Source organism: Pelodiscus sinensis, chromosome 8 (assembly GCF_049634645.1).
Source record: "Pelodiscus sinensis isolate JC-2024 chromosome 8, ASM4963464v1, whole genome shotgun sequence".
In the NCBI taxonomy this organism is placed as follows: domain Eukaryota; kingdom Metazoa; phylum Chordata; order Testudines; family Trionychidae; genus Pelodiscus; species Pelodiscus sinensis.
Genome location: NC_134718.1, coordinates 54,997,585 through 55,021,151, shown reverse-complemented (window position 1 = coordinate 55,021,151; position 23,567 = coordinate 54,997,585). Strand labels below are relative to the sequence as shown.

Here is a 23,567-nt window from a genome sequence, read left to right as displayed (position 1 = left end):
GTCTGGGACTAACTAGTCGAAGAAGCCTAAACTGACTGGTCAAGGACACAGGAACTGGAACAAGGAGATAGAGAGTGGCTAGGTGAGGGACTGGTGCTGCAAGACACTAGGATGAAGAACAAATATGGCGGGGACAAGGACACCAACATTCCCAAGTCTCACCATTCGTCTGCTGTCAGCAAATGTGCATGAAACCCACTGGCAAAATGTATCTTATCCCCAACTAATATGGGTCCACACAGAGGATGACCAGCTACTGTTGCTGTCAGTTACTCCCTGGGGTCAAGTGGCAGAAGTCCATGTGATAGATCTAAATGTTCCAGCCCACCTGATGAATCAGATCAGTGTCAATACAATGCCACAATATGGAATTTCTGTTTTGACAGTTTGCTTCTTTTTTTTAAATAAAATATCTAGGAAATTACAAAGAAAAAAAAGATGTTAAAAGAACATTGAGGTTCAGACACCACCATGTGCTCAAAAGTTGGGAAAACCAGCCTCACAGTGTGCTGCCTCCCAAATGCCCCCGTGTGGCATGAGGTCACTCTGCAGGCCCCCTTCCATCAATCTCACCCCTCTCCAAGGCTGCCCAATGAAACTCACAAGCTGATCACTCTTGCAGGCCCTTCTGCGAGGCTTTGTTTTCCAATACAAAAATGCAAACATGAAGATACCTTTCTGGCTTTAGTCTCTGCCTTCATGAAAATATCCTCTAGCTTATAGCCAGGCCTCCTGTCTCCAGCAGTCCTCACTATTCCTTCCTTTCTATGTACTTCCTTATTTTTCGCAGACCTTCTGCTCTTCTTCCTTGCAATCTTTGTAGGGAATCAGCTGATCCAGTCTCAGGTGTACCTCCTTACTATCTAAGATTGGATGGGCCCAGGCCTCTGGCCCTTAAAGAAACAAGGCACTAAAAAAGGCCAGTAATTCAGCTCCCATGTGCATACGCATTATGAGAGTCTTTAATTACATGATTACATACAAGTTTTTTCCCATGGGACTCCAACCTTATTAACTCCACAAAAGGGACCTGTACTGGGATTTAATCAGGATAGTTTAAAGGGGGTTGCTGTTTGGAGGGCTCTGGCCTCATTTGTTGCAAAAGTTGGAAAGTGTGTAGCGAATGAAGAAGGAGATTGCAAGAAGAGGAGAGGAGAAAATTCTATCCCTGCCTCTACTACAAAGCCCCTGGGTAATGCTGGGCTCTCTAGGAGTATGTTCGCAGCTGTTTTGCAATGGAAGTTGCAGGAGAGTCAGGGAGCTTGGAGGCAGGTAAATTCTCCCATTGCACGCACACAAAGTTTCTAGACATCAATTTGAGCTATTGGGGATAATTTGGCTGTCCATATGTGGGGCTTCCTACATGCCCCCTGAAGTCTGGAGAGCTGTGAACTGAGCCTTGTACACAAACGGGCGATTGCACTCCTGGCTTGCTCCACACAAAATGGGAGGAAAGACAGAACTTGCACTAGCACATTTCAAGGACATGCAGGGAGGAAGTATTAACTGCATGGACTGCCCAGACAATACGCTCAATCAGCACATCACAGAGATACCTTGTCAGCGCACTTTGCTTTTGAACCTCACTGCTGATCCCCAGTAGAGCATCAGGTTTATAGGTTTCTTGTACCTTTGCTACCCTCACATCAGGCAGACTCTCTGTCATTAAGATCCTCTGCAAGGACCTGTACTTGCAGCTAAGATCTGCTGACCCTCAAACAATTTTCCACACTGCCAAAATGGGAAATTTGGGACAATTTAAATGCATAACTTACAAAAAGTGTTTTCAGTTTTTTGTTGATGATATTTTTGTAGGTGATATTAAAATTAGGGTTGCAGTTTAAGTGTAGAACTAGTAAAGATCAATTACTGAAAAGTAATTGATCTTTACTAGTTCTACACTTAAACTGCAACCCTAAATTTAATATCACCTACTAGAAGATTTATCCAGCGTTGCTTGGGTCCTTAACTCAATTAATTTGAGGGGGGTTAGAAAATAAAATGAAAATGTACATGCTTTGTTTGAATCATTGCTGGGTGGGTCTGGGGATGAGTGGTTTGGTGAGAAACATCTCTCCATGGCTGCTACTGCTCCAGCATTCACAGCTGGGAAAAGGGTATGTGTTCCCCAGCTGGGTCAGGTCCAGTTCATCTGCCCCCGTGCTACCCAGACAAATGGAGGAATGCAGCAAATTGTGCACTTTCCCTATGCTCCCTGAAGAGGGGGGAACAGCCAGTAATGTTCAAGTATGAATCAGGCTCCAGAAAGGGCACCTAGGGGATGGGATGCTTGGGACCAGAGCAGTCCTGGACGAGGGGATGGTACATCACCACCAGTCCCTTTCATCTCTTCATGATTCTGTCTCTTTTCTGTATGGTTTTATGAGACGCAATCCTATTCCAGGCGCATCCCATTTCCCTGGCACAACCAACCCCTTATCTTGGTTTTAAGTTATGATAAGAGGAAGCTGGATACCGAACATGGTGGTCCTAGCTCTTATAGTTTAGGAGGAGTTCTCGAACAAACAGACAGAGACACAGATTCATGCAGAGATGCACAGACAAACGCTCTCAAATATATAGTAGATATGCAACTTAAGAGCTAATGCTACTATGAGAATCTTACCTCTTCAGCTTGATATGATATGGTCTATATATGATATGATGTGCGTGTCTTTAATTTGCCAAGTTGATACCATATCGCATAGTATTTAAGGATACAAAATTCCTACTAAAGCCAAAGAGAGTTTTGCCTAATCAAGGACTGTGGGATTTCACCCTAAATTTTATAAGATTGTTGCTTACTCTGTGAAATCATTTTGATTTTGAATATTCACCAAAGAAATCAAACAAGGCCAATAAAAACAGAGAATGCCTGTAGAATAAACCACCTTTCCAACTTAGTGTGACTGTATCATAACATAAACCACACTTCTCTGCTTATTGACCACAGTTTTGTGAATTATAGCAATGTGTAGGTTTTCCAGAGCATATCTTCTTTCAGCCAAAGTAGTGACATGGAATAATTGAAATGACAAATGATATGGCTGCCCTTTCATTTATTTGTTTTCACAAGTACCTCCTAATAATTAAAATTAATCCCCCTAGGAACTGATCTCTCTGAAGGAAAATCCCTGTTTAGGCTTCTTTCATAGGAGGGCTTTAAAGTGAAATTGGATAGTTATTCACCTGTACAAAGGTAAAGAACCTTTGGATAGTTATTCACTTGTACAAAGGTGAAGAGTTAAAATGAACAGTGGTACAATAAAAAAAAATCACCATAAAATAAACAATCAGATTTTACCACTGAGTGAGTCTCTCTTCATGTGATTGCAAAACAGTAGTTTCAACAACAAGCCAAATGTGAAAAACAATGAGTAGGGAAGTTCATGCACCAGCTGGAGTCTCATTTGATTAATAAAATGCAGTGTTTTTGAAAGCTCTTAACATGACAGGTGAGAGGGAAAGGGTGAAAGTGCATGTGAGATTTCCAAAGAGCAGAACAAGTCTGGTGTTAGAAGTTAGTGTCATCATCACCATCACATTCATTATTATTATTACTGTCATTATTAGGGAATTAATTTGTGCTAAAAGTCAGATTCAGTGTGAGACTCAGCAGAGCTCTTAAAGTTTGGAGAAAGAGGTGGAAAGTTACCTGGTGGAATCTCGAGAATCGATTTTTCTTTTTTGTTGTCTTTCTTCTGTTTTAACTCTTTCTTGCCTGGTCTGAACCTTGGGGGCTCCTCTGCCTCTGCGACGGGGACTGTTTCTTCCTCTCTAGGTTGCTCTGTGAAAGGGGAAAATTCCTCATCGGGACCTGGATAAGAATAATAATGATCCCTGCTTATAATCTCCTGTAGGTAATAATCCTGATCCTCCACAGGCAAAGCCCGGGAAAAATCCCAAAGCAGCACTAGCCAGAAGGCACAGAGAGCAAGACAGAGATGAGAAGAACAGGAGCCTTTCTTGCTAAGGGGAATCATTTTTAAAGCAGCACAAAAGTTCCACTGTGAATCCCAGATCTTTATTCAGCAGATAGGAAAAACAGTAAGCCTTGGTTGCTGGTGAATCCCAGGAAGGATACAGAGTCCGGTCTATGGTAAGTGCTTCTGCATTAGACTAGTTTTCAAAAGTTGCAAGTAGTGCAGTGAGAGAGAGGGCTGGGGAGGGAGGGAGGGAGGCAGGAGCCCGAGGTGCATGTGATCATAGGACTCACCAGCCAGACGCATATATAGACACACAGGGGGAAGAGAGAGAGCTCTGCTCTGCCAGCACTTGGCAGGTGTGGCTCTCCAGAACACTCTGCCTTGTTTTCTTTTTTTCTCTTTTCCCTCTTTCTTTCCCTGCAAAAACCAAAGCTACAAGACACAGTTTTCAGCTCAGTGTCTTTGGTTTGTATAACTCTTCTGCTAGATCATCCAGTTCAATATTTAGGGGATCCTCTGAACAATGAGAAACAGAACTCGTTCAAGCTCCTACTCTAATCTGGGAAAATTTAACAGGATCATCTAAGAGGTGATAGTTCCTTACTCTCAAGCCCCTAGTCTGTGTATAACAAAAGGAAAGTTTTATTAAAAGGGAGAAGGAATGGACAATTAATTTCCCACCTTGCAGTATGAAAGTTTGATGGATGAATGTCCCTTCAACATGCCACTCCGTTTTCCCTTCCCTCTCAGTTGTCTGTATCAGCCAAGTCCTGGAACTCGAGAGTGCATCCATGTGGGATCGATTCCTACCCCTGAAAGAAGGGGGGGCATTGAACAATGCCAAAACTGATCACTTTGGCAAAGCAGCTCTGCCTACTTCATATCCCGAAGAAGAGTTCTGTATAAGCTTGAAAGCTTGTCTCTCTCACCAACAAAAGTTGCCCCAATAAAAGATATTACCTCACCCATGTTGTTTAATATCCTTGGTCTGACACAGCTGCAGCACCACTCTATGCAAATATACACACTGCTCCTGAAGTGTCTTCCTTTAGGCCCTCACTAGATGGCAGGGGAGAGCTCATTCAGACCCTGGCTTACCCTTGCAAGCTGCAGTGACTCCAGCCCTCAATCACCCAGCTGATTCTGGACTTCATTTATTTGACAAAAAGTAAAATTGACAACAAGCATTTGCCTCCCAGTCACAATATAAATGTACATCTCCTTCTTGCCAAAGAGACTGTGTCTACATCAAAGGAAAACGTTCTGTTTCTCTGCTTTGATTATAAAGTAAAATTAACATTGTTTTATATGAAGCTGTACACAAAGGAAAATGTGCCTGCATGATCTCCTTTAGTCCTAAGGCATTTTATTTGGTTGCATGGGGTGGATATAGAACAGGTGATGGTGATTTGTATTTTTCCTTCATATTTTCTTAGTTTTATGGTGCACTTGCTCTACATAGCAACACAAAGGCAAGAAAGAAAATGAAAGATTTGCTCAAGAAAAGTCACTGGAGAAGGTCTTAAGTAAGGAAAGTAAACCTACAGTCCCACTGTATCCACCTGCCGGACTTCCACTCCTTCTAAGTCCTCACCTAACTTTGCCCCCAGTTCTGCCAGGGCATGTCTACACTAGGAAATTATTTCAAAAATCATTAAATTCAAAATAACAACTCCCAAAATAACAAAATTGAAATAAAGTGTCCCCACTATAGGGGAGCCTCGAAATTATTCCGAGCCAAGCTTTGTTATTGTGAATATGCTATTGCAACGTATCGCCCCAGGAAACTCTGGGGAGTAATTACTTTGAATGACTCTGAGGAGTAGTTATTTTGAAATAGCAGCAGCAGAGCATCCACACTAATATTATTTCAAAATGACTGTTCTGAAATAAGCATTATTCCCTGAGGAAAGCAGGAGTAGAGATTTCAAAACAGCATTAATGCTCTGCTTATTATTTCAAAATAAGGGGGGTATTTTGAAATAACTCCCTAGCGTACACCACTGCCCATATACCACAACCCTATAGGGCTACATCTAGATAGCGGGGCTATTTTGGGATACTGGAAGTATCCCAAAATAAGCAATTCTGCGTCTTTAAACATGCCCATTATTTTGAAATATTTTGAAATAATGAGCACGCTATTCTAGCATCCCTATAACTGTTGTTCCATGAGGGTAAAGGGACTTGTTGGAATAGCATTTTACTTCAAAATTTCAAAATAAGCTATTTCAAAAATTACCTTGAAATAAGCTGCGCAAATTGTGTAGCACAAATTGCGTAGCTTATTTTGAGGTAAAGGAGCTCTGTAGACACACCATGGGAGTCGTTGGCATATTGGGTGCCATGGAATGTAAGAAGTGTGTAACCTTTCATAGGCCACTCAAATCTTGCTACACGCTGAGGAAAGGGAATCATATTAAGTCTGGGGTTCTCTAAGCCTCATTTTGGAGTAAGACGCATGAATTGCTCCAGGCAAAAGCAGATGAAAATCAAGTGAAAATATCCTCCACAGATTTCAAGTCCATCAGGTCTTTTTACCTTTACCAACCTTCTCCTGTCTCCCCTGCCCCCACACCATTACTACTAATACAACATACCAGAGAGAAAGATTATACATATCAAACATAATTCATAGTAGTTTTTCTGCACAACGTTCTTGTTGATTAAACCAAAATTTCAGATCTCAGCACCCATAAACCTTAAAACAATTGCTTTCCAGACCTACCCACTGAAATTTAAGTGAATCCGTATACTTTTGATCCACTACTTTATGCGTAATCATCAACGTAAGTTTCTTATTCTTCTTCCTCATAGCAATTTCTGAATTACAGCTATGATCCTCACTTCTCCTGCACAGAATTAGAGCTGGTAGGAAACTACTGAACAAAACAAAAAACAAACAAACAAAAAACAGAAATGAAAAAAATGTTTTCATTTAAAGTTTTATTTGAAAAAAAAAATCTGAAAACCAATTATTTTCATAATGTGGCTTTTAGTTGCCAAAACTTTTTCATGTATGAGTTTTCATTTCTTTCACTGAAATATAAAATGAAAACAATTAAAATTGCTTAATTTAACTGAAAAGCCATTTTCTATCCAAAAAGTTTTGATGCAAAAAAATTAACCAGTTCTGCACAGGATGTATTTTTTTTTTTTAAATCAGACTTTGACCCTAGAGCAATGATGGTAAGAAGGCAGTTTGTGGGAGCTAAGACTTCTGTACTTGGGGGAAATTTACATAATAATTCCTGATTATCCTTCTTAGTAGCACCTCTTGCATCCATCTTGTATCCTGATGGATTTCACAGATGTTCTTACATTGTTTTCTCCTTCTAGGACATCTACAACTCTACTCCTTTCGACTTATGCATAAATTAGTGCAGATCTTTAGTCACAGAAAATGTGCATAATTTTACTATCCTGCATTCTTTCAGATGTTCCAGAGGTGTACATAAATCTAATACAAACCAGAAATAGGGTACTTTCAGTTGTTGTAAAAGAAGGACAATTTTAATTATTTTTCCATGTTAGCAGAAATGACCTTATCTTTTCAATAACTAAATAAGTTTGAACTGAAATTATTTAATTCACTGCAGTTGACAAAAAAAAATACTTTATGTAGAAACTGGAACAGATTTCCATGTCTGAACATAAGCTGAAAGTATTTTCTCAACATTTGGAATCAAGTGTCTAGTAAAAATGTGGATAATAGAATTTTTGGAATTTTGCATAAGTAGCATTCAACAGCTTTAAAGATATACACTTCAGTACATTAGCTACCCCCTCACATCATACAGAAACCTTTTCTTACCTAAAAATTATTTTACTATGATAAATGTTTACTAATTTATTAATTCACCGAATATATATTACAATGCTAGAGGGTATGAATTTCAAAGCTGAGTGAATGTAATGGCATGTGTTCAATTGCATGCATCTGATTTGTGCATACAAATACTACACAGTTAGTATACATGTACTCATGTACTTAACTGTCCATTCATAGAAACATAGAATGCTAGAACTGGAAGGGACCTTGAGAGGTCATTGAGTCCAGTCCCCTGCCCTCACAGTAGGACAAAACACTATCTAGATCATCCCTGATAGATATCTATCTAACCTGCTCTTAAATATCTCCAGTGATGGAGATTCCACAGCCTTTCTTGGTAATTTATTCCAGTGTTTAACCACCCTGACAGTTAGGAAGTTTTTCCTAATGTCCAACCTAAACCTCCCTTGCTGCAATTTAAGCCCATTGCTTCTTGTCCTATCCTTGGAGGCCAAGGAGAATAATTTTTCTGCCTCCTCCTTTTCTGCCTCCACCTCCTTCCAACCAATGGCCCCATCTACACAAGGCTCTTTAAAAAACCTCTTCCGCAAAAAGGATTTCAAGAGAATATGCAAATGAGAAAGCAAGATTTGCAAATGAACGCTTCATTTGCATTTCCTGTTCCGAAAAATTGCCACTGTGTAGACATAGCCTCAGTCTTCTCTTTTCTAAACTGAAGAAGCCCAGTTCTTTCAGTCCTCCCTCATAGCTCATGTTTTCTAGACGTTTAATAATTTTTGTTGCTCTTCTCTGGACCTTCTCCAATTTCTCCACATCTTTCTTGGAATGTGGTACCCTGAACTGAACACAGTACTCCAATTGAGGCCTAATCAGCACAGAGTAGAGCAGAAGAATGACTTCTCGTGTCTTGCTCACAACACTCCTGTTAATGCATCCCAGAATCATGTTTCCTTTTTTTGCAACAGTGTCACAAGGTTGACTCATATTTAGCTTGTGGGCCACTATTACACTTAGATCCCTTTCTGCAGTATCCTTCCTAGACAGTAGTTTCCCATTCTGTATGTATGAAACAGATTGTTCCTTCCTAAATGGAGTACTTTGCATTTGTCCTTATTGAACTGCATCAGCCCATTTCTCTGGTTTGTCCAGATCATTTTGAATTTTACCCTATCATCCAAAGCACTCGCAACCCCTCCCAGCTTGGTATCACCTGCAAACTTAATAAGCATACTCTCTATGCCATCATCGAAGTTGTTGAGGAAGATACTGAACAGAGACGGTCCAAAAACAAACCCCTGCAGAACCATTAATAACAACAAGCAGTCCCTCGGCACCCAATTGAGACTAAGGAATATATTAGGTCGTGAGCTTTCGTGATAAAACCCACTTCATCAGATGAGTCCATTAGTAAGTGCAAATGCCTGATATGAGAAGGTTATAACACTTGCATATGCAAAATAGAAAAACACAGTAGTATACATGAAATTATGTTTACCCAGTTTTGAAACATCAGACACACACACACTGTTTTTCCCCATATTCTTCAGATTTTTTTTTATCATCCTCCCCCCTACACACACACACACACACACACACACACACACACACACACACAAAGTTTCGGTTATTAGTGGAATATTGCAGACTCCCAAACAGCACAGGCACCATTCACATTTCCTCAACAATATCAAACAACTGTTTTCTTTTTCATGTACACATGCCTATCTCTGACTAACATTCATCACTAGATCTTATCTGCACGGAGAGGCTCATTTACCCAAACATCTATATATCTTGTTTAATTTTATTTACTTTTCCTCATAGTTCAAATATTTTCCATATATCCCATCTGGGGAGAATAATCAAACGGCGCAGTTCTAGTAATTCCACTCCTTCTAGAAATAGCTGTCACCCCCTAACTGCATGCATACAGACACGTTGCTGGCTCCCTTTGGAACAAATTCTGCTCCTGGATAATACACACATGGTTCTCATTGCAGTCAGCTGAAGCTATGCATGCACATCTCTGGACAGAATATATCCCCTAACAGCATAGGGTGGTTGCAGTTTTTTCTTCTTTTTAACAGGGAGGTTTTGTTGGAAAACGGAGTTGTAGGACTACACAATTTGCAAAAATTGAGCCAAATGTTGCCCCATAAAACTAGTATTATTCTATTAGATCATTGAATTCACAATGGCAATAACTAAGAATGAATGAGGCCTAGAACAGAGCCAAAAGCCTCACTGGGCTCCTGAGGAAGAGGGGCCTCTTGGAAAGGGTGTGGCTTTGGGTAGAGGAGGAAGGGCTGGGGCTATGCAGTCCTGAGCAGCACAGAGAACACTGTGCCTGCATCAGGCAACCTTCAGTGCTGCCCGGAGTGTGTCACATGCCACTCCAGTAGTGATTTAAAGGACCTGAATCTCAGGGGTCTTTTGTATTGCCAGGTTCCGGGGCAGTTCTCCCCTTCAACACCTTCCTACCCTGGTCGGTGGGTGTGGTGGCCTAAGACAATTTCCATCAGTTTTACTTATGAAATGTCAGGGCAGTTTAAAAATAATTACAATGGTAAGAAATTAATATTTCCTTAAAGCAACTACAGCTAGCTGGATTCTCTACTATTTATAGAATCATAGAACACTAGAACTGGAAGGGACCTCAAGAGGTCATGGAGTCCAGTCCCCTGCCCTCATGGCAGGACCTAGTACCATCTAGACCAGTGTTTCTCAACCTTTTTTTATAAAGTACTCCTTTAAAAAAATTATAAGTGCCCCCAGTACCTACAGTTTTCAGAAACACAAAAAAATTTTCTACCATTGCAACACATTTGTTTAAACAACTTAATCATAGCCAGACGGGCAATGACATGTTTGGGTGTAGAAAGTACAAAAATAACAAAGCACTGTAAAACTTAAAACAAAAATTCAGCTCTCTCCACATTTAAGTTGTGTTGATGTATGCCCCAGACTTCTCTTGACTACCCATAGGGTACTCATGCCACTGGTTGAGAAACACTGGTCTAGACTATGCTTGATAGATGTCTAACTAACCTGCTCTTTAATTATCCACAGATGGAGATTCCACAACCTCCCTAGGCAGCTTATTCCAGTGTTTAGCCACCCTAACAGGAAGTTTTTCTTTATGTCCAACCTAAACCTCCCTTGCTGCAGTTTAAGCCCATTTCTTTTTGTCCTATCCTCGGAGGCCAAGGAGAACAATTGTTCTCCCTTCGCCTTGTGACACCCTTTTAGATACCTGAAAACCGCTGTCATGTCACCTCTCAGTCTTCTCCTTTCCAAACTAAACAAGCCCAATTCTTTCAGTCTTCCTTCATAGGTCATGTTCTCTAGATCTTCAGTCATTTTTGTTGCTCTTCTCTGGACCTTCTCCAATTTCTCCACATCTTCCTTGAAATGTGGTGCCCAGAACTAGACACAATACTCCAACTGAGGCCTAATCAGTGCAGAGTAGTGTGGAAGAATGACTTGTGTCTTGCTCACAACACTCCTGTTATTGCAATGAATTATTCTCCTTACTATGTAGATCACTATACTATATTTAAATCCTGGGCCCAAGGAAGTTGTGACGGACCCGGCGGGGTCCACACTAGAGGAGGGAGCGGGACTCCCCCCCCCCCCTCGGGAGAAACCGCGCGCCGCAAGCGGCGCGCCGACCGGCATCACAGCCCCGGAGTTGGGGCAGCAGCAAGCCCAACCCGGGGCACCCCGCCGGGAGCGGGGGAGGGCGCGGACCGCGCGAAAGCAGCCAGCCCGCCCGCCCCGGCTGGCGGCTTTGAACGGGGCACGGGCCCACGCTGGGGCAAGGGCGGGGGCGGCGGCGGTGCACGGACGTGGCGGAACGCCCGGACGTCACTCCCCGGCGCCCATAAAGGTGGCAGCCGGGCAGACGGACGGGGGGGCAGGAGCGAGGAGGCGGCGACCCTGGCTTCCAGGGGCACCAAGGGCTCGGCCCCCGGGGCGACCAGGAAGGACGAAGTCAGCAGCTGGCGGCTCGCACTGGGACGCACCCGGAGACTTCGGCGCGGTGAGTGCACCCCGATCAGCCCCATCGCCGGGGCGGACAAGCAGGGAGTGGAAGGAGCCCGAGGCAGGGCCCTTTTGGCGCCCGTGGGCGGAGGAGTTGAGGGCTGCCGTCCCATCCGCCGTGGAGGGCGACGTTTAGACGCCAACTCCACTTAGGGCCTCGGGCTGGGACCCGGTGATGAGGGAGGGCCCGGGTCCCCCACTCCCCCACCCTTCCTGCAACCCTCAAGAGCTGGAAGCAAGGCGGACGGCGCCAGCCGCAGAACCTGGCACGGGTCAGGACCCCAACCCCCTTTCCCCAGAGACACCACAACCAAACCCCCCCCCCCTCCGGCCGGAGGAGGGGGCCTGAACTCGGGGTTCGCCGAACCCTCTCGGCCACCCCTGGTCGGGAGGTGATCGCACCCCCCCTCCCCAATCGACCCCGCCAACAAGCCCTGGGGTTGGGGACAAGGAGAACAAAGAAGGCGGTGGGTCCGTGGAGCCCCGCCCCCGGCTCTACGCTAAGCCAAGAAGAGGGGGCGCGAGGTGCTCGCACCCGTAAATCCGCCACAGAAGTCAAATGCAAAAATCAGTTGCAAAGGCACCAGGATTTCACTCTAATTGTAACAAGTATGCATTTGGAGATTATGGACCTGCTTTTGATTTCACTGATACCAGTTTAACATAAGATTAACTCAGATGTCTTCAGTGGAAATACTCTTAATTTTCATCTGTGGAAAACTGGATCCTATATGTTGCTGAAAGAGAGAGAATAGCTTTAATTCTTAACAGCTAGTATTCTGACAAACAGGTTTTTTGTCTTCATTCAGGAAAGTATCCCTATTCAGGAAGGGCACATAAGCACATGCATACCTATGCTTAACTATAAGCACACGTTCAGTACTTTCTTGATTCTGGGCCTTAATTTTTCTCTCATATACAGCATACTTCTATTTTAGATATAAATTAATTATATATTAAACCAGTGGGTGACCTTTGGTGATTTTTTTCTACTTAGGTCATTAGCTCACTAAAAAAATCTTGTAATCTAACAAAGCAGCAGCCCTATTTAATTACTATTGCACAGTAGCTTTTTGAGATAGCGCATAAGGTTTCTATATGCTTTGGAACCAAAACTATACTGTTCTTCCAAGCACCAGGAAAGTATGAGTCCCTTTACAATTAAGATGTGTTGTAAATCGTGGACCATAAAATGAAGTAAGTTGAAGTAATACCCCCACACTCGTAAACCATTTTACTCCAGCTGTCAATATAGGCAAAATATATCGCCACAGAAAAGGGAAACCTTAAAGTGCTATTGGAAAATAAAAAGCAAGCTTCACTTAAAATTTGGAACCATGCCTCTTACAACCCTGTCTTCAAACAGTGGCCGGACACTGATCTCATATTAACCCATTTTATTAATTGTAAATGGGTTTTTAGTATAAACAGACTTTCATGGTTTTGTCAAATGGAGGCTGCCAAAATATTAGCCACCTCTATCTCCTGAGCACATCAGAAACTGTTGTAAAATGTGAACTACAACTAAGAATAGCCATTAATGCTCCCTCTGCTCAAGAAAAGTTGCTGTTTCCTACTGCTAGTCTCTAGCATGCCACAGAACTGCTCATTGTATTTCCTCTAGGAAAGCAATGTCTAAAACTGGCACGTGACGTTAATTTAGACAATTGCTTTTAGAAATTGCTTATTTGAATTGTTTAAGAAATGAAGCACAGCTCCCAAAGGGGTAAATAGTATGGTTTTATCTCTGTCTCTTCTGGTAAAAAAACAACACGACTTTCACAAGATCACTTTTTGTACTTGTGTGTATGAGGAAGGAGCTCAAATTGCCATGGAAACCTTGATAACCTTGATATCTAATACTTCCCAGATGCTATGATATCATAATCATCATATGAACCCATTTATACCTACAGAGGTCCTGAGCTACACTATTTGAATCTGGATTTTGAGCCTCCCCATAATTGTGCTGCCTTTTGGCTCAGTCCACAATGGGAATACTTTGGAATTGAGTCAGAATTTGGATTCCAGCACTCCATACCCCTACAACACAGGAGTGTTTGTATCTGCCCTCTTGGGTCAGACCCATATCTATTCATGAGGGTGTATATGTACTAATTTTTTAAAAATTGTTTACTGCTCAATTCCTAAAGAGGAGACAGATTAGGAGAAATGGCATTTAAAGAACGCAGATTGGACAGTATCATCCAATGTCTCTGTGGCATGTTCAAAAGGCGGCAAACATAGTTAAAATATTTTCTGGTACTTTTTAAAAGAATACTGATGGAAACCAAATTTCTCCAAGTCCCAGCATAACTAAAGGTTTTAATGCCAACCCTATGCTGACCTGGCACTTGTTAATCACATTCCAAGAGGTGCATAACTAAGGGAGAGGGACTGAAGAGATTCACAGGTGCTCCAAACATTTATACAATTGGGTGGCTAAAAGAAAAGGAGCTAATTACTCAGATTATTTAACTGACATATTTGTATTTAAAGACTGTAGCTCTGAATGAATGATTGGTTTAAGTGTTGGGATTTTGGCATTCATATTAATCAAAACCAGGGGTGGGCAAAAGCCTGTCAGCAGGCCAGATCCAGCCTACCTTCGGCTTTAATCCAGACCGCGAGGCAATTACAGGCCCCACTGGAGGGAAGGAGCTCAGCCCCACCCCTCCACTTTCTGCCGCTGGAGAGGAGGCAGGGCCTGGACTGAGGGTCCTCAATGGGGCCACTTCCACGGCCACATGGTCTGGGGCTAGCCCCAGAGGCTGGAGGTGCTGCTGCCACTGCACCTCCAGGGACGGCCCCAGGCCACAGTGGCCACGGTAGTGGCACCTCCGGGACCAGCCCCAGGCTGCAGTATCGGTGCCTCCAGGCTGGCACTGGGCCAACTGGCCATGGTAGTGGCACCTCTGGTCCGGCACCAGGCTGCCTGGTCATGGTAGCAGCACCTCCAGGGCCTCTGGGGCCGGCCCAGGGCCGTGGTGCTTCCGGAGCACCCTGGGGCTGTGTGGCTGCTGTGCTTCCAGGGCCAGCTCCAAGCCACATGGCCACAGCAGGGGTGCCTCTGGGGGCGGCCTGTGGCCATGGTGCCTCGGGGCCATCCCTGGAATGCATGGCCATGGCAGCCGTGTCTCCAGCCTCCGGGACCGCATGGCTGCAGCAACAGGACCTCCCTTCAGGGTGGCCAGGACCTTGTGGCTGCAGCTTTTGCTGCAAGGGAGCACGAAGCCAGTTAAGGTTTTTGTTCATGTGCAGACCCCACAGCCCCACCCCAATCCTGCCAATTCCCTCTCCCACAAGACCCAGAACCCCCAGCTTGCTCCAACATCCTTCCTTGTTCTTGCACCCTCTCTCCTGGCCACACACTGCACCCTCCCTTGTTCCTGCTCCCTCCACCTGGCCAGATAGCCTACTCCCAGCCTGCTTCTGCACCCCACCTCCCACCCAGATCCTGCACCTCATCCCTATCTCACCTGCTGGCAGCCCTGTTTCTCACACCGTACCCCTCATTTTTGTCCCTCCCCCAGAGCCTAAGGAGGTCCATAAAATCTACTAACTCCAGAACCCCAGAAAAGTAAATCTGATCGATGGGAAGTCCTGAACCTCAGTTTCCCGCTTTCTTTCCCCTCATCCACTGAGGTTGGGGCAGAAGAGGAGTGAGATGTCTCAGTTGGGGCCACATCAGTGACCGTTGCGGGGGTTTGGAGGAGTTTTTTTGCTTCTCACTTGTGTGGGGTCCCCAACTGATTTTTCTGCAGGTCAGTGACCCCCAGACCCAAAAAGATTCCCTACCCCTCCCATAAATAAAGAAAACATTGAAATCTTTTGTGTTGGACATAATATTTTACTTTATTTAAAATAAAGTTTGATAAATTAACATGAGAAAGTTAAAATGCTTAATCTGTTTCATAATTTAAATTAAACTGTTCTTACTAGCTGCAGCTGGTTCAGAAAATAAGGTCACAGTACCCCACAGGGTAGTTCTCAACCATGCCCCTTCTGCCTGAGGCCCCGCCCCTTCCGAGTCGGCCCACGGGCACTTCCAAAATTTGTGAAGTGGCCCCCTTCCAAAATTATTTCCCACCCCTGATCAAAACAGATACATATATTGCATATTTATTTACATAGTTTATCTAGAAGTTGGGAACAACACAGAGCCTATGTAACTTTGAGATACAATGGGACAGAATGGCCTCACTACTGATAAACAAAACTTTAAAATGGTATGTAAATAAAATGTCCTTCAAACTCTAAACTCAATGGCTACGTCTAAACTGGCACGATTTTCCGCAAATGCTTTTAACAGAAAAATTTTCTGTTAAAAGCATTTGCGGAAAAGAGCATCTAGATTGGCACAGACACTTTTCCGCAAAAGCACTTTTTGCGGAAAAGCGTCCGTGACAATCTAGATGCGCTTTTGCGCAAAAAAGCCCCGATCACCATTTTCGCGAACGGGACTTTTTTGCGCTGTCTGCACTGGCCCTTTTGCGCAAAAGTTTTTGCACAAAAGGACTTTTGCCCGAATGGGAGCAGCATAGTATTTCTGCAAGAAGCACTGATTTCTTACATGAGATGGTCAGTGTTCTTGCAGAAATTCAAGTGTCCAGTGTAGACAGCTGGCAAATTTTTCCGGAAAAGCAGCTGCTTTTGCGGAAAAACTTGCCAGTCTAGACACAGCCAGAGTCTTTCAAATTTCTTGGAAACAATAAGTACTGGCTCCAACAAGTCCCCAGTGAGCTCACCAAGTTACACTTACACCCTTTGCACTGTCCAAAACCAAACAGATTATAGGGCTGTTTTGAAAGCAAGAGAAAGAAATAGTGTTTCACTCAGATATACTGTGCTGGCTGCAAGTGGGTTAAAGTGCACCTTATGGTTATACTTTCATTTGGATACCTATGCTTCTGTGTACCGGGCACACAGAGAAGGGAAGTGTTGTCCAAATACAGACATGATTGCAGTTCTCAGATCAGTTTTATAGTAGAGGTGGTGAACTTTCTAGTTTACTAATTCTGAAAGAACCTTCTGCCAGAGATTACAGGTCCAATGTTCCTATTCAGGATGATCCTGGTAGGCCTGGACATCTCACTCTTAGGATTCAAGCTTCCCCTGCATAAAGCATCAAGCAGGTATGAGATTAAAAAGATCAGGACCCAAGGATTTTTTATACAGTTTCAGGCCTTCACTTGACAGCTGAGAGTTCTTACATGAACAGTAGGCAATCATTAAGGACATGTCTTCATGTCCTTAATGCATGCTAGAATGCTCAAGGAGCTGATAGAGGAGGTATCTGAGCATCTAGCTATCATCTTTGGAAAATCATGGGAGACAGGAGAGATTCCAGAAGACTGGAAAAGGGCAAATATAGTGCGCATCTATAAAAAGGGAAATAAGAACAACCCAGGAAACTACAGACCAGTTCGTTTAACTTCTGTGCCAGGGAAGATAATGGAGCAAGTAATTAAGGAAATCATCTGTAAACACTTGGAAGGTGGCAAGGTGATAGGGAACAGCCAGCATGGATTTGTAAAGAACAAATCATGTCAAACCCATTGCCCAGGGAGGTTGTGGAATCCCCATCTCTGGAGATATTTAAGAGTAGGTTAGATAAATGTCTGTCAGGGATGGTCTAGACAGTATTTGGTCCCACCATGGGGGTAGGGGATTGGACTCGATGACCTCTCGAGGTCCCTTCCAGTCCTCGTATTCTATGATTCTATGATTTACTAAACAGAAGATCAGTGCTGCCATGATCAATCCTCTGAAGTTCAATTTAGCAGGTCTATTTCAGACCCACTAAATCAAACTCAGAGGGCACCTCTCTCCCCCATTGGTGGCCAGTACTCCTGCTTCTGTGAGGAGTAAGGGAAGCCTACTGGAGCATTTGCACTCATCAGCCTCCCACTGTGGGGATGGCAGAGTCATTCGAAACAAGGTACATCAATTCTAGCTACATAGTTAGCATAACTGGACTTGCGTATCTTGAGTTGACCTTTCTCTTTAGTGTAGGTCTGGCCTAAGAATCCAAAGCAGACCTATTGCCTAAGCATTACTGGTAAGTAGTTACATGGATTAGAACATAAGAATGGCCACAGTGGGTCAGACCAGAGATCCATCTAGCCCAGTATCCTGTCTTCTGACTATTGCCAATGCCAAGTGTCCCAAAGGGAATGAACAGAACTGGTAATTATCAAGTGACCCATTCCCTGTCTCCCATTCCAAGCCCTGACAAAACAGGCTAGATACACCATCCCTGCCTATCCTGACTAAAAGCGGTTATTGGCTCTATCCTCCATGAATGTATCTAGTTCTTCTTTGAACCCTGTTGTAGTCTGGCAAGGAGTTCCACAGGGTGACTGTGCGTTGTGTGAAGAAAATAAACATCAAAAGCAATTGCCTGTTGTCCACCATTTGCACATGATTCGTTTTGTATTCCAAGAGAATCTATTCAGTGATTTACCACTGTCATTTAAATTGACAAACAAACCTAAACACAGAAATATCTATTTTTTTCTGTGACTTAATATTACATAGCACCTTATAATTAGCTAGAATCTCTTTTCCTCTGCTCCTATCCCTCTCCTTCACCCCTGCCACTAGATCTGCTTCCCTTTTATTGGCTTTGACCTAAGGGTAACTAGAGGGAAGATGTCTAATAGAATGAAGTTTCAGCTTTTATGTCATTTCCTTAAATAACTAGCTAAACAGGCTTACTATTCTTCAATGTCACCTTCACAGCTTTAAGACCCATGTTCATATTAAGACTTGTTTTCACAACTGTGATTGTACCTGCTTCATTGCTCCACAATTTCATGGTTCTGTTTCATGAGAAGTCTCATAGGAATTGTGATGATGGATGAGTGAGGTTGTTAGAACTTCTGTCTGGAATAAACAAGAACAGGTGGTAATCCCAATGAGAATGAACGAGGGAAGCTCAGAAAAGAAGACAGAATACATGCTGTTGCAATGAAAGCTATGAGTCAAAGTTAGCATCAAGTTCAAGAATTGAGCTTAGTGTCAGAGACAAAGTCAAAAATCAGACCAAGGATCAGAAAGAAAAGTTACTCACTTCGTTCAGTAACTATTGTTCTTCGAGATGTGTGTCCCCATGGGTGCTCCTCTGTTGGTGTTGGACTTGTCCTGGTGCCACAGATTGGATACTTTCAAGCAGTCATCAGGCTTGCATGCCTGAGCGGAGAGCAGCATTCCCACCTTTGAAGTAATGCATGCAGCCCGCTTTTCCCTCTGTTTATTCTTTGACGCCCTTGTGGGCTGCTATTATTACCCAAAGAAGTGGGGAGGAGGGCAGGTTGTAGAGTACCCACAGGGGGACACATCTCGAAGAACAATCATTACTGCACAAAGTGAGTAACTTCTCTTTCTGCTTTGACTGATGTCTCCATGGGTGCTCCACTGTTGGTAACTCTGTAGTAGTGCCCATTGAAATGGACAGTGGGCTTTGATTAATTGCTACAAATTGTGGAGAGGACCGCAGTGGCTACTCCAGTATCTGTTGTGGAGCATGGTGGAATAGTATAGTGCTTCATGAATGTGTAATTTGATAACCATGTTGCTGCTCTGTGTATTTCCTGGAATGAGACCCCCCCCTTTAGGAAAGCAGCTGATGTCATCATCACCCTGGTAGAATAGGCCCTGGAGTCATCAGTAATGACCTGTTCTGGAGCGAGTAACATGCATGATGTTACCAGCTTTGAAATGTGCTGCGAAGACAGTGGTTGTCCTTTGGACCTTTCAGCCAGGGATACCAGCAATATCTGGGAAAACTGAAAGGACTGAGTCCTATCAAGATAGAAGGCAATTGCCCTTCTAACAGCCAGAGTGTGTAATATGGTTTCTTCTCTAGAGCGGTGCGGTTTTGGATGGAAGGTGGGAAGGACTATCAGCTCATTTATATGGAATTCTGACCCAAATTTGGATAAAAAGGATGGAGGCGGCTGCAGAATAATCTTGTGCTTGTGAAAGGTCATGTATGAAAGCAAAGCCTTGAGTGCTGCAAGATCACTAACTTGCCTTGTGGATGTGACTGCGAGAAGGAACAGTGTGAGAAAGGTAAGTGATGAAGTTGCCATTGGTTCAAAAGGTGGTTTTGTGAGTGAGTGAAGGACCAGTCCTAAGTCCCACGTGGGAGGTACGCTGTGGGTGAACGTTTTGTAGACCCTTCCAGAATCTCTTCGAGATGGGATGGGAAAATATGGAGAACCTATCAATGGGGGGATGGAAGGCTGTAAAGGCCTCTATGTGCACTTGGAGTGATGAGAATGATAAATTTTGCTGTTTCAGGTGCATAATATAGCCCATTATTGTAAAAGCAGGCTCTTTCCTGGCCAGGCCTCATGCGCATAGCCTTCTTACCCCAAGATTACCTTCCCCTCAAACCAAAAATCCTGCACTATGTGACTTAAGATCAGTAAGAAGCAGGAGTAAAAAACCAGGCAGGTAAGGGTCATGCAAAGTTCGCGCAAGTCAAGAGCCATCTCACCCCCTCCCCTTCCCCCTCAGTCCTGTCACTAGGCAGACAGAATCTATTACGCCTATCACAGCGAAGCGTGGGAAAGCTCTTGCTCGCTCTATAAAACAGCTACCCCTCCTGCATCCAGTTGAGGGTTCCCAAAAATTTGGAAGGCAGAACACGAGCCAGGTTCTGAGGGCTGATCACCCGAGGGCCCCCTCCCACTCACCGAATCAACTGAATCTTCTGCAGAGCGTAAATGTATAACAAATATGCTGTTGTCTCTGTTGTCCCTTGTATGTCTGATAAGTGTGAGTATTGCTGTGTAAAGTTAGTTAGAGGTTTGTTAAATAATACTGTTAGGAGTAAGTTAGTTAGAAGTTTGTTAAATAGTACTGTTAGGAGTTTAGATAGATGTTAGACCTTATGAGTGAAATTAATGTAAATATAACTGTTAAAAATCCCTGGCTTGTTATTGATAATTACTGGGACTTGGAAAAACCTCAGGGTATCTTCCTCTATTGCACTGCAGTTTGTTTACTGTTCCTGTTAATAGTTATTTGGCGCCCACGCCTGTAAAAAACTGCTAAATAGAAGTTATAGTTAAAAGCATTTTAATAAAAGTTAAAAGATATTCAGTACAAGGTTGCCTGTTTCCGCACCTCCCCAGGGCTGGCCACATTCCTGAATCTTCCATTTTACCTCGACAATTATCAGGTGGAGCAGCGCCCCGGAGGGTTGGATTCCTATGTGTATGCACCACTGTGTAAAGTGACACCATTTGTGTAAAGTGACTCCATTTGTACAGGTGAATCTTGCATGTTGTTTGCCTCCTGCTGTGCAGCAGTACGTTTCTCACTTGCTGGGAACACTGCTGCTCCGCTTCTGAGAACCAGGTAGGTACCATGCCATCAAGTGTAGTGTTTGCGGTTGGGGATGAAGTATTGAGCCCTTGTTCTGGGAGAGAAGGTCTGGGAAGTTCAGAAGTGGGCAGGGAGGTCGTAGAGACAGTTAATAAAGACATGGAAATCATGTCTGTCGAGGCCATGCTGAGGCTGTTAGAATCACTTGGGCCCCGTCTTCCTGTATCTTTCAGAGGACTCTGGGTAAGAGGGAAGATAGGAGGAAAGGAATATAGTAAATGGGTCCCCCAAGAAAGGATCATTGCATCTGCCACATCCTATGCCTGCTCTCAAACAGTACTTGGGGCATTTGGAGTTCTGTCTGGTGGCGTGGAGGTCTATCTGCGGTATACCCCAACGTTGGAAGAGCTCATGGGTGATGTGATCGTGCAGCTTCCACTCTTGCTCTTTGAGGTAGTTGCGGCTGAGTGTGTCTGCCATATTATTCTTGTCCTCACATATGCACAGCCCGCCTGATGACTGCTTGAAAGTCTCCGATCCATGACACTGGGTTGAGCACGACACCAACAGTGGAGCACCCATTTGGACATCACTCGAAGAAGAACCAGAGTCAGTGGTGATGTTCCCAGAACTGACCGGGGCTCAGTATCCAAGTAAGAGCCAAGGTAAATACCAGCAAAAAAATTCAGAAGCAGGACAGTCACAGCAGCTACCTAGAAATTAATATTATTGCCTGGACACTTTCTGGCATGCCCCAGGGATTTATATAGAATCAAGGAGATGATCAACAATCACCAAGACAACTCTCAGACACTCAACATGGATTTTTCTGTAACGTGTAACTTCTGCACATTGAAGGTTTTGGGGAGTGTACATGTCACTGCTGGCACTGTGGAAATGGTGGTTGCCCAGGAAACCTACATACTTCTGTTCAACTCTTACAAATTCTTATGGAGTACCATATTCTGTTCTAGGCATGTCACTTGAGGAAAGATGTAGACAAACTGCAAAGTCCAGAGGAGAACAACAAAAATAAGAGCTTTAGAAATCTGATCTATGAAAGAGAGTTAAAAAACGGGCACAGAAATATTAGGCTTGAAGGTAGCTAGACAGATGATCTTGTCCAATTCTCTGCACTGGGACAGAACTAATGTTATCTAGACCAGGGGTGGGACAGATACCTCTCATGGGCCAGATCCAGCCCACGAAGCCACCAGATCTAGACCAAAGGGCCCCCTGCCAGGACCGCAGGCACACAGCAGCCACTGTTTTAAGTGCAGGGATGCTCTGAGTGACTCTTTACTCTGGAGGAAGAGGAAGACTTCGAGTGAGCTCCCCGCCCCCAGCCAAATCCTCAGCTCCTATTGGCTAGAAACAATCACCCAATAGGAACTGACCCCACTCAGTTTCTCAGCTCTGATTGGCCACAAACAACCAGACAATCGAAGCTGAAAGATCGACCTGAGGGACAGGGGCTGAACAAGCCTTTCCTTCCTTCTGGAGAAGAGAGCCATGTGGAGGAAGACGCCTACATTTTCCCTTAATTAGAACTAGCTAGTTCGAACTAGGCTTAATCCTCGTAAAATGAGTTTTACCTAGTTCGAACTAAGCGCTCCGCTAGTTCGATTCAAATTCGAACTAGCGGAGCGCTAGTGTAGCGCCTATTAAAGTTAGTTCGAACTAACGTCCGTTAGTTCGAACTAACTTTGTAGTGTAGACATACCCTCCCAGACTCTATACACCTTCCTACACAGCTCCCCCAGGCCAGAATCCTCTCCTGAACCCCAAAACCCTCCCTGACTCTTCACCCCAATCTCCTGACCCAAATCACAACCCATTCCTTCACCCGAACTCTCTCTGGGTATGTCTACACTACCCTCCTAGTTCGAACTAGGAGGGTAATGTAGGCATACCGCACTTGCAAATGAAGCCCAGGATTTGAATTTCCCGGGCTTCATTTGCATAAGCGGGGAGCCGCCATTTTTAAAACCCCGCTGGTTCGAACCCCGTGCAGCGCGGCTACACGGGGCTCGAACTAGGTAGTTCGGACTAGGCTTCCTATTCCAAACTACCGGTACACCTCGTTCCACGGACGTTAGTTCGAACTAACTTTAATAGGTGCTACACTAGCACTCCGCTAGTTCGAATTTAATTAGAACTAGCGGAGCGCTTAGTTCGAACTAGGTAAACCTCATTTTACGAGGATTAAGCCTAGTTCGAACTAGCTAGTTCTAATTAAGGGCTGTGTAGACCCTTAATTCGAACTAGTGGGAGGCTAAGGCTTCCCAGGTTTCCCTGATGGCCACTCTGGCCAACACCAGGGAAACTCTATGCCCCCCTCCTGGCCCCGGACCCCTTAAAGGGGCACAGGCTGGCTACGGTGCCCGTGCCAGGTGCAAGCCTGCCATCCCCCAGCCAGCAGACCCTGCACCTGGCACGGATCGAGCCACCCACCCGATGTCCCC

General features: G+C 44.1%; 1 protein-coding gene across 1 annotated transcript in view; it reads right to left on the bottom strand.

Annotated features, from left to right (window-relative positions):
• The window catches only part of CPXM2 (carboxypeptidase X, M14 family member 2), a 187,572-nt gene that overhangs the window by 129,916 nt on the left and 34,089 nt on the right, over positions 1-23,567 (bottom strand). Inside the window, exons 2-3 of the mRNA XM_006136104.4 lie at positions 4,608-4,738; positions 3,656-3,817 (exon numbers count right to left, since the gene is read on the bottom strand). Coding sequence (XP_006136166.2) covers positions 3,656-3,817; positions 4,608-4,738 — 293 coding nt within the window. The remainder of the gene's footprint in view (positions 1-3,655; positions 3,818-4,607; positions 4,739-23,567) is intronic.